Source organism: Hippoglossus stenolepis, chromosome 8 (assembly GCF_022539355.2).
Source record: "Hippoglossus stenolepis isolate QCI-W04-F060 chromosome 8, HSTE1.2, whole genome shotgun sequence".
Lineage (NCBI taxonomy): Eukaryota > Metazoa > Chordata > Actinopteri > Pleuronectiformes > Pleuronectidae > Hippoglossus > Hippoglossus stenolepis.
Window position 1 is genome coordinate 23142883 of NC_061490.1, and position 12201 is coordinate 23155083.

The 12201-nt window shown below is 41.2% G+C and overlaps 1 protein-coding gene across 1 annotated transcript in view; it reads right to left on the reverse strand.

Annotated features, from left to right (window-relative positions):
* Positions 1-2583: 2583 nt before the first annotated feature.
* The window catches only part of syngap1b (synaptic Ras GTPase activating protein 1b), a 119852-nt gene continuing 110234 nt past the window's right edge, over positions 2584-12201 (reverse strand). Inside the window, exon 21 of the mRNA XM_047341040.1 lies at positions 2584-6589. Within this exon, the coding sequence (XP_047196996.1) occupies positions 6257-6589 (333 nt within the window). The 3' untranslated portion in view covers positions 2584-6256. The remainder of the gene's footprint in view (positions 6590-12201) is intronic.

The following is a 12201-nucleotide window of genomic DNA, read 5'->3' on the forward strand; positions in this document are numbered from 1 at the left end:
ACAGTCGGCAGCTCAGCCGGGGAGAGAGGGAGGAAATGATCTGCTCAGGAGAAGAGTCACAGACCTGACATGCAGAGGAAATGTGGACGGCCCAGATGAGCAAACAATGTGATGCATACATACCTGGGATGTGAGTGAATGGGCGAGTAGGTTTAGGAAATGAATGAAACACTGGAAGAACAACACTCATGTAGAATACATCATTTGTTTTCACCGTGAATTCAGCAATAAGGTTCATAGTTTTTAACTTAAAGATGATTTAGTTTATTGTACAATTCACGATGCATGCTTTGAGCCTAATATGTTGTGTGATTACAAAACAATTCGTCAATTAATCGGTGAGTTAATTGACTAATGGTTCGGTGAGTGAATGTGAGGATTTTTTGTCTGACTTTGATGTAAAAACTAATATTTTTGGATATTTTATACTGTTTATTAGAGAAAAGCAGCTACTTAAAATGTCACTGTGGTTTCATTTTTATCCCACTTTAGGCTAGAAAATTGCATTGATGATTGACAAATTAATGAATTGATGATGATGCTAATATTCTTAAGAGGAAAGGACCAAATGTTACTTCCAGTAAAGTCAGCCATGTTTCTCACTTACTTTAATGGCGAGTCTGGCAATAATCTTCTATACCTCCTTTTGTCAACAAATTCCATGAAAGCCCAAATCCTGCTCTTAGTAGTAGCTCAATATTTAGTCTTTAGGTTCCTACTTAAAATGTAAATGTTTTAAAGTGTGTAAATATACTGCATGTTTTCGTTTTCATAAAATACTACAAAACATGCAGGGACTTTGTATTTTTCAGGCGGATTATTTTTAGATATGGATTTATACATATTTGGGGCATAGGACAGGGTTATGTTGGATTTAATCTAGATAAACTACAGCAAATTCATCCAAATGAATGAACATGTCAGCACAGTCAATATGTTTTTGATACAATAAGTCAAATGAGCTAAGTTCAGTGTTGTTATGGTGTTTTCATGGGATTTGATCATAATAAGGAAAACTATCACCACACTAACCCTTTAATCTGACGTGGATGGATGAGAGCTGTCCGAGTTAGTGTAGAAACAAAACACACACATTTCCAAGTTAAGAATTTAATTATTTGTTTATTTAATAATTTATTTACGTTTCTCTATCTCCAGATTCACCCACCCGAAAAATATAAATTTCCGGTGTATCCCAAAAAAAAAAGAAAAGAAAGAAAAAGAAAGAAAGAAAAGGAACAATGGCATCTTCATCAACCGCATCAAAAGAATCAATCAACAAAATCAAAGTGGCAATAATTATTATCATTATTACAATAATAATTCAATGATCAGAATATCCACATTCATAACAAATCCATATACAACTGCAATACACTCTTCAACACCACTCTTCCATTAATATACACAAAATCCCCAAATGTCTGTCCTGTCAAAACAACAATAGAGGAGTTTCTCGGGGAGGGGGGGCTATGGCTTGTCAAGGGGGTATGAAGATGAGTGACCAGTGCAGTTATGGATCTAAGGTTAGTAAGAGTATAAGGGGGGGAGGCACACTGATTTAGTAAGGACCTATACAAAAACAAGCAATGTTAAGTAATGACAGAATACTTTCACGGAGGAGTTTGCCAGTCTAACCGCTTCTCAGCAAAAGGCCAGAAGGCTCCATGAGAGGCAGAATTTGGGGAACAAAATTTCAAGAAATATATAAGGGTTGTCGGAATAAATATATAACTCTGAATGACAACCGCTGAAAACATATACCATAGGAACCTAAAGTGAAAGTCAGATACGCATGAACTCAAAAAACAGGTTATTTTTCCAAAGAAATGCAGATGGAGGTTTTTCCGGAAAGAAAACAAAAAACAAAAAAAATTGTCTTAAGTCTATGTATGTACAAACATTGCTTGGTCACCCAAAATCTACTTAGAAAAGCTTTTTAGTCGATCAGAAAATGAGTGCAAGCTTAAGATTAATGTGAGTTACTTCTTGTATGAGAGCTTCAAGAACGCAGCTGTAAGTGACAGACCTGGCTGATACTCTACGTCTGCACACAAAGTGCCTCTGATAGCTGTCAGTACATTTAAAAACCTTTCCATGCCTCAGTATTGGTAACTTGAGAAGACCTATTCATAGAAAGAGAGAGAAACATTAGAGGAAAAAATAACTGTACACTCTGCATATACAAACAAACTGTATATGTACATGGACATACTATATATACACATTTACCCGGTATATACACAAAGATTTAGCCAGTACACACACTTATATACAAACACATTCACTCGTTTCAGAAGGACCTCTAACATATCTCTCTCTCTGTCCTCGTTTCAGTCATAAATGGGAGTGGCAGGGATTTCAACTCAGCTTGGTGTCAGTGGAGTCCGTCTGTAGAAATAACAGCGATTCGCTCGCCTGCAGAAAATTGTGGCCGCACTGAAACCAAGAGTTCATCCGCCGCTCGTTCAAAGCCTCGACAGGCAGAGGGTCGAAGTGGAGCACAAAATACCTGTGAGAACGTCCACATCCAACCGCTTTCGCATCGTCCGTAAAATGGAGAGCTCCATGGCGATTATTTGGGGGGGAAGGCGGGAAACGTCATCCGCATTTTGTTTGTGTTTTGAATGATTATACCCAAGAGGAAGGAGGGCACAGGTCACAGCAGCGTGCCAACTGTGGTAAGGGGAGTAGGCAAAACACAAGTTTGTCCCTTTTTGTTGCAGTCCATCAGGGCAACGATTCACTTCTCCACAAGATTGTCTCAGTAAGAAAACTCGGTTCATATAAAATGGATTATTCATGAGCTTCCGTTAGATAGAGGCGTCTATCTATATCAAGAAATAAATATCTGCTCCTGAAGGTTTCTGATGAGGATGTTGTTCTTTTACACTATTGTAAGAATAAGCAGTATCATAGAAATATAAATAATAAACATTCTGTCCGGTTTCTTCACTGGAAGCCAGAGCTTTGTTTCTGAAGCAGATTCACGTGTTGTATTAGGCTGTGCATATTTAGTTTCCTTTAAAAGTCAAAGTCTGAAAGAGATTCAAACGGAAGAGCTATAAACTATGGAGTAAAGACACAAGTCAAGTGTGTTTCAAAAAGGAGTAAGAAGGAAGTGGTTAAATAATGCTTTGAGAATCCTAGATAGATAAAGAGTGAGCAGATGAAGAGGAATCAAAGGGTAATTTGAAAAGACTACGAAAGAGAGAGAGAGAGAGAGAGAGAAAGAGAGAAAGAGAGAGAGAGAGGGGGAAATAAATGCTTTGAAAGTATATCAGCTTTGACTGAAATTTCAAGAGAAGTCAAGCACCGTTGAAATACATCTTACCCCACAAAACATCTCCCCTCTCTCTCATTTTGAGCATCGCGCCCTCCTTGGTCTTTGTGTTCCTCCGCTCTGCCGACTGATCGGACTGCATAGCTGTTCTTTGCATGCTCGGCAGGCCGCCGAAAGCCAAATACATGTCCGGCCTGCCTTTTAAAAGTAAAACGTAGATCCAATCACAAGGCGTCAGACACACTTAAAAAAAAAAAAATCCTGTCATCAAATCAGAGAGAGAGGGCCCAGGTAAAGTGGAAGAGAAAAAAAAAAAAAAAAGGACCCCAGCATTTCCTTACATGGTCCGCTGGGGCTCTGCACCATCCTTTGAGCAAAGAGACTGGGACCAATGCCCCAAGTTCTCCCTTTGTCAGCCAATCGCGTCACGAGAGAGGGCTCTGGACATTTGGCCATGCCACCCTGTGGACTGCCGATGGCGCATCAGCCAATTAGGTTCCACATTGTCCTCCACCATGAAGCTTTGAGAGTGGCTAGGGGGGAGAAGGAAAAAGGGAAACAGAGAGAGAGAAGAAACGGAGGAGGGTGCTTGATCAGGTGCTATTGAAGCATAGCTATTGACCGAGTGTCTGCGCGGTGGCAGTCTTTCCAAAGCTGGACTAGTCTCTGCGCTAAAGTTTTGTGTGTTGAGCTCTGAGGCAACTGCTTGTTTACCTGAGTCACTGAGGTATTTTCACAGCAATGATAATTTCTCAATCGGCTCTGAGAAGACTGGATGTTCAAACCTATAGCCCGCTTTGGATCCCACGTGAATCAGACTCATGAGAGAAAAAGTAGCCTTACAAGCTGTCTGAATACGAGACAATCTGTTCATTGACTATAAATATGAATCTAATCTAAAATAATCTACCAGCTCTTGACTATGAACTATTAGCTTTGGCCATTTCGATCTCGGACTCTGCAAAGTGAGTCGTTTTATTTCTGTCTGAGGTGAAAAGTGGCTGAAACAAAGCTGAAGTGAAACCCTTGAACTTTTCTTGGTTTATAGAAGGTGAGTTGTTGCAGAGCGACACCGGCGTGTGAGGCTACGGGGACAAAAAACAGGTTCACATCCAGACAAACCTTTCAACAGACATATTCATACACAACATGAAGGATTATGGATACACATTACACACATTTCAACGACTCAGCATTAGACACACGAGAAACTGAAGAGTTAATTTAAAGAAAATACATAAAATCGTCTAAAATCTCCTGTAAATTAAATGGTCTAATCCTATTATTAAACATTTTCACAAATAGATGCCGCTCGTTTAGTTTCTTTTGAAAGGAACATGTAAGAAATTATTCAAAATCTGAAAGCATCTTCTGTGTAATATATTCTCAAAGTCTTAAGCAAGGCTTTTTATGGTGCATTTGGTTGATGACTGGCTAATCTACTGGCCAAAGGATGCTGAATATACTTATCCCAGGCACTTAATGGCAAGCTTAGCAAACCTAAAGTTTTGAAATTGTCATTTGAGAATGAACAAAAAGATCCTTGCAATGGTTTCTGTAATTCAATGTGGTACATGCCCCAAACTAAAAACATAAGGGGGCAAATAACAATCTGTCATTAGCGTTTAACATTATTTTTGGTGAAACATGTTTGAGAAAACTTAAAAACTTAAAAACAAAGACTCATCTTATGTATATGGAAACCAAATAATACTTTTTAACTGAAAGAATGTTTTCAAGTATCTTAATTTTAAAATGATTGTTGGTCTGTGTAAACTGAAAATAGAGTTTAAGGACTTCTGTCTCCATGTGTTCAGAAGCTGATCCTTCAAATTTGAGCTGCAGAGCTGCGTTTTAATATCTGTAAATCAAAACCAGAGATTGGAGGAGGATGCTGCTAAAACACAGACATGGAAACTCCCGACTCTCGACATCAGAACACGACAGGATGCACAAAGAACAAACACAGAGACAGGTACAACAACATACTGGAGGGGGATCCTGTCAGAGACAGAAGAGAGAGAGAAGAGACAGTGAGTGAATCATGAAAGAGGCAGTGCTATGGCAGACAGACATTTGACTTGGAAAATGGCACCATTTGTTTCTGTTTAGCACCAGTTTATCACATATTGGTTCTGAGATTGAGAAGAGAAAAATTGCACGAGCTCAAGTCCAAAAACAAGAAGTCCCTTAGAGTGGAAAAAAAAATAAAACAAATTCCCAAAAACGTCACTCAAACCTTTTTTTTACGATCTCGTGTCTTTGAATCTCTGTTTCCAGCCCATAGATCAAACTAAAACATGGATCTCCACCTGTTATCTCTATTGGAAAACCCTGTTGTAAAACACTCAAAGGCACTAAAGAAGCCAGACTACATCGCCACCTCTCTGCCTCACACATCTGCAGCCTGGCGTGTTCAGGATCGGCTTATTTACTGCACCTACAGTACATCCACGGGAGTCAAGAGTAACTATAAGCTCGCTTGTAGCACGTCTTCGCTGATGGCTACTATGAAGTCTTTGGGGGGGTGCAAGACATTCTATAAGCGCTTGTTCCTCACGTGTGTGGATTTTTTCTCGTGAAGCCACAGACGGGAAATGAGTGCACGGAGCAGATGTTCATATATCGGCTTGGTGTGTTCGTCGATTGCTTGGTGTGACTGATTCAACCAGTGTGTGATCAGGTATCATTATCTTGTCCTGCAAGACTGATACGAACGGCAGCTCCGCGTGAGCGTCGAGAGTAAAAGTGTCCGTAGAAGAGCCCTTTGTGTTGTGTGTTGATGTGTTATGCACTGTACAGTAGGATTGTGGTTACTACTCGTCCCCTGCACACTGTTCTTCTCTCTCTCGCCCAGGTGTTGTGAGAATATCAATGGCGATTTTTCGAGTTTCAAAGCATTGTCTCGCTAAACGGGAAAACACGGGGTCGGCGTTTTCCTTTTCCTTTAGTGTCCTCTCTCTCTGATTTGGCTCAGTGTTGTGTTTGACCTACTCCCCTTTCCTCTGCTATGCCTGTAGTTGCCGTGGTTCCAGATGCCCGTGACGTTGTCATGGGGGAGGATGTTTGGTTGCCACGGAGCTCTCCATTCTGACTAGGGTGCTGATGAGGAGCGGGCAGAGAGGGAGGGTCTACGGTTTGAAGGAGGACTCCATTGTGGGGCGAGCTGTCAGAGGAAATGCCTGAGGAAGAGACTCTGAGGCCTTGATGGTTGGTTACCGCTCCTCCTCTTTGTCCTCCTCCTCCCCCTCCACCTTCAGTTTTCACACCGGGGTCTGCAGAACCCAGGGAGGAAAGCTGGTCCTCCTAGCGAGATAGAGAGAGAGGGGAGGGGAAAGAGGAGGAGGAGCGGGGAGAGATGGTCGTAGAAAAGAGGCCATTCAATGAGCGATGTGGAGGGATGTGAGGAGTTTCAAAGAAGACGTCCAATCAAGGCAGATAACGTGACATGTAGAGGGAAAGTAATCACATGTTGTGGAGGTGTGAGAGCGTGTGGGAGGAAGGAAGAAGAGCGAGATAAAGATGAGGAGGAGAGGGACAAGGAGGAGAATTACCAAATAAGGATGTGGTTGAATTGAAGGGGAGAGTATCAACATCGAAAAACAGGAAGAACCAGTTGGGATGAGAACATGTAGAAAAGCGATGGCGGAGGCAACGTAAGGAGGAATTAGAAAGTAAAGGACGTCGGTGATAAGGGACACAGAGAGAAGGAGAGACAGAGAGAGGAGAGAGCCCAATGAGTCACGGAGTTGATGCATGAAGTACACAGATAAAAATGGCAGCACAGGAGAGGGGACACAGGGAAAGAAGGGATGAAGGAGGAATTAAAACTCTTGAGGTCAAAGGTGTTGATCCTCTCGGGGTGGGGGAGTAAGGGGTGTTTGTCGGGTGACATGTCAGGAAAATATCTTTGGCATTGAATACAAAATCATGTCCAATAATAACTACGTTTAAAAATGTGCGTGCTTGCTTAAATATCTTGAATTAAAGGCGAGGAAGAACTCTACATTTATGGCACCTTAACAACACACACTGCAGCAATTGGCTTGTGACTAAAAAACATGCACAAAAAAAATTAAAATAAAAAGAAGGTCAAGCCACATAGAGCTCAGTGCCAGATTTAAAAAAGCGAGATAAGGGTGCATCCTATAGCCTGGGCATGAAATCCAAAACTCTGTCACATTCACCAAACCAAAAAGTCGAACCCAGTGATGGTGCAGCAACGAGCTGCCTCACGGGTGCACAGCCTGGGTTCAGAGCTTTTGATTTCGTGATCCAGTCAAAGTTTGGTTTTGCCATATTTTTCTTACCCACATTGGTACATTGGCACCAAAAAATTGCAATGCAAACACTGGTTTCATTATTGTTATGCTGCGTATCAAAGAGTGTTTGCAAGGCTTCACTCCCCAGTCGTGTTCACTGACGTCTGTGCAGGAGCAGTGGGAAGAGAAAACAATGGGGTTATTGTGCCAGGAGACAACTCTATGAGTACTCTATTCAGAACGCTGTTTAATGTAGAGCTGCTGCAAGATTATTAAAATACAGACGCATTTTTTAAAGCTGGATTCACAGTTTTACCATCAGACCTGGGTAGAAACCTCTTAAAATAATTGCTCTTGATTTATCATGCCCGGCACATTTGCCGCGTGGTGTCGAGACATAATTACAGAGACTCTGTTTCACCGTGATCCGCAAAAAAACGAGCACAGAGCCACGTAAAAAGACATCGGCGGCACGTGCATGTGATTTAGTTGTTCTGTGTCAAACAGGAAAATGTGTACGCCATTAAATAGCACTTTAATGCTTCCATACACTGTGTGAAGTATGAGATTCTGGAGCATGGATGGAATGAAGTGCTGTAGGGGGTGAGGGGGGGGGGGAGACAGGAAGGAGGAGAGATAGTTTGCTCTGCATCCAGTAGAGAAAATGAATCAAAAAAAGCAAAGTGTCACTGGATAAGCTGTATCTGATGAGTGTGTCCGTTGTGAGTGGAAGGTGTTTCCACTTCACGCAACGAAAAAAAGTGAAAATAAGGAAGAAAAGACGTTACCCCAGGAATGACGTGAATTATCAGGCCTTTTCTCTTCTCAATCAGAACCAAAATGAATGGCAACACGCTCAGCGGCTAACTGGTGCTACGAACAGCTACCGGCTGTGGCGCGGACAGTTACAGGATGCCAGTAATAACGTGACTCCTCCGACACTTGTTTTTTATTGCTCTCAAACACGACCAACAGTGTCGTTTAATATCCATGTGTAGACCAGTACACATGCCTATTAAACCCAGGAATCAGGCTGCTGAACAGACACACGGCAAAAATGTTTACTGACATCCTTGTTTAACTTACCACACTTGCTTCACTCTCTGCGGGCCGTGCTGTTTGATTAACTTGGTGCATTCAATTACAGCTCGGTATGAGAGTGGTTTTTATGCTAATGGTAAATTGTGGTGCTGGGGACAGGAACACAAAACACTTGGCGGAGAACTGAAATGTTTGGTATGTAGTCGATGATGCGGACTGAGGGTTGTGCACACAGGTTCTTACCCATCTCCTCCAATCTCCAATAAATCCTGGTGTATGTGTTGGTTTAATCGATATTTATATAAAAAAATGTTCAGAAGAATAACCCCTATTAAGACAACTAACTTGAAAAGCTCCGACTTCTAAGGCAAAAGGAATAAAGAAATGATAAAAACATGTAGTATGCATGTTATACATCATCAGACGCCACCACCATTCAACCAAATAATGTGCCCAGGTGCCAAACACGTACACAGACAGATAAATATCACAGGGAGACACAGACCCACAGAAAACACACACACATAAAAACATGTGCACTTTATCCAGTGTTCTTCAGGGAAGGACTGGGTCAGATACGGAGATTTCCCATAATTCCCATTGTTTATCTGAAGGGGTGCTGCGGGAGGGATGGAAGACTGAATGGAGATGTGAGCTCATGTGTAGAGAAAGTGATAAAGAATATGTTGTGTCTTTTGAAGAGAAATCTACAATAAAAGAGAATTCACACAATATAAATAAATCAAAGACCCAAAGTCTTATTTCTTGCTCACGAATCGAGACTGGAACCGTAAAACATGTTTGTGTGTTTTCTCTCTTTATTGATTTTCTAGCTTAGTTGCTTGGCAGAAAATTACAATTTCATAAAACTACTTATCTATAGATTGAATATTACATCTAAAATTGTGGAGCTTATAGGAATCAATAGTATACTTTGGTTAATTTATATTTCTCTGCATATCAGTGATCTACAAAATGCTAAATATTACAAGGTCGTCTCCATATATGACTTTAAAATAATTTGCAAATAATTATGGTGGCATATATTTCTGTTTTTCTGGCTATGACTGTAATGTGTGAGGAGCTGCAACTGTTAAAAATAAAGATTTTGACAGGACGCTAAGCTACTGTCGTACCTATTTCTGCCAAGGCGTGTAATACGTGCATTTGTCAAAATAAAGTGAATAAGCAATGTGATTCATCTCAAATAATTCCAATGAAGCCTTTGTTTGAGGTCTGTCACAGAATATTTCAGTGGATTATAGAAGAAACGCGTTTGTAAGAGTGACAATAAAACCACAGCAGGTCACCACCTTCCTGACAGAATACAGAAGAGAAGGACACACAATGGGAATCACAGCAGCATTAATAAATTACACATCTGTGAGAGGTGTTGAAGCTTTCAAAGCTGTTTAGTTCTTTTCAATCAGAAAGTGGGGCAGCAACAGAGGAAAACACCCCATACCTACTAACGTTAGTATAAAATTAAACATATTAATGATATTTCTGTAGTAAAGATCTCATTTTCTAAGAGGTTATCATGTAATATTAGTATAAACAGGTATAGGATGTTAGCCAGGCTTCAAAATAGCAGGATTACAGTGGGAGTAGTATACCAGCTTTCAAATTTAAGCTATTAACATAATCAAATGATGGTGGGAGCTATATAAAGCCAATAATCGTACAATTAATAGTTAATAAAGTTAGAAGTGGGTGAAACCTCAAGTTCAAGACGTGTTTTTAGCGTTTTGTTTTCCCATTTCAAATATTATCGCTCCAGTTAAAGACAGATCGGTGCGATATGGCTGTTTCACAACATACAGCCCAGAATGGTATCGCAACTTCAAAATGCTCTATTAGGGAAATTGGGAACAAAGCACGTCACCATATAGAATCAGCCTAAATTGATTCAGCAGCCCCATACAATTAAACTGATGAGCTGCAGTTTGGCTTCTACACACTATGAACTCAATTCAATTTTATTTTATAGGTCGAGACATTTGAAAATTGTCGAGAAATCCAAGTTCAGTTCAGCACTTTGGCGACTGTGAAGAGATGAAAACTCCCAGTTTGCAGTTGCATTGTTTTTATTGTTGAATATACAGTAAAATTTTGCCTTTTCATCGACTCTGTCTTTTTAATCAAAGAATCACATTTTCTAACGCAGCTGATGACTCAACTGAGGGAGTTTCATGCCCACTCAAAGTTTTATTGTCAGTCATGTAATTGTCTCCGGGAAAGTTAATGGGAGTTTTTTTCCCCCTCCCACTTCTCCCAGTGGATCCTCACTGTTGTCCACTATGCTAAGAATTTAGCTTTCACTGCGTTAGCCCTTTCACTGCCTGATTACAGAATAATAGCACTAGCTGAGTCGTAGTTTCAACACAGCTTCCTGTTCTTTTTGCCTTTGTCTTTCAATCCAAACTTTTATTCACCTGCAGGAAATGTTGTGTCCCTTTAGTACAGTTGTACCCTTCACTTCCTGCTGCTGTACAATTTACTGATATTGCATTAGATGATTTATGAGCAGCGCAGATCAAACATATTTCAGGTGTTTCACACTTTGCTGCCAAGTTGCTCAGTGCAGCTTCAAATCACTGAAATGTTTTGCTGTCACTCTTTCAACGCGCAGGTTTTGGCCCTCGGAAAACAACGAGTAACCTCCGTCCAAACCTTCTGTGATGGACCCATTTCTTTGTTCAGGAAAGATGAATGGGAAAGTAAAGTGAGCGTATCAGTGTGTTGGCTTTCAGTGAGTTCACAGGGTGCTGCAGATGGACAGGGACGCACATAGAGAACAGTAGAAGTGGAGAAGAGGCAGCAGGTTTATGGATGGAGAGTGAGAGTTTGCCGGTTGGTTTATTACCTGGTTACTCGGGGTGGGACAGGCGCGAGACGGGGCTGCACTAGGATGGACTGACGCCTCCCCTAAGAGAAATCACCGTATCTCATCAACATAGGAGGAGAGGAGAGGAGAGGAGAGGAGGAGGAAGTGGACAGGGAAAAGAAGGAGGGAAGGCTTGTGTGCAAGTGGGCACGATTCAGAAAGGGCGGTGAGGGTGGACGAAAGCAACAGCCACCCAACGACAGTACAAACACAATGCACAACTAAAAGGGACACAGATATACACACAAATGCTCACGTACACACATTTACATACATGTACATAATGGCAACCGCACATCATCGGACAACCCGACAGCCTGAAAGCATTGAAGCAGCCGGCCATGCTGTGCGCCGCTAACAGAGACCATGCTCATGAGACATGAAAGAAAAACGTGAGTTCAATCGTGCACTTCCGAAACAACATCTGCATGTGAAAGTAGCAGAGTAATTCATCCAGAAGACTCTGGAAAGCTGAATCCTGCACGTTTTCCTGCTCCAGAGAGGTAAAGAGACGCGTGTAAAAGACATGCTCGGATCGAACATGCAATCATCTCCTCTGCAGAGATGAATATAAACTTTTTACGTCATCACTCTAAATACAAAACAGGCACAGATTTTTCTATCCAGACACACACTCCACCTCACATACACTCAAAAATGACCAATATTCAAGGAGGTGCAACAATGCATACGGATAAAAGAATGTGATTCAATCTTATAGGTCTTTG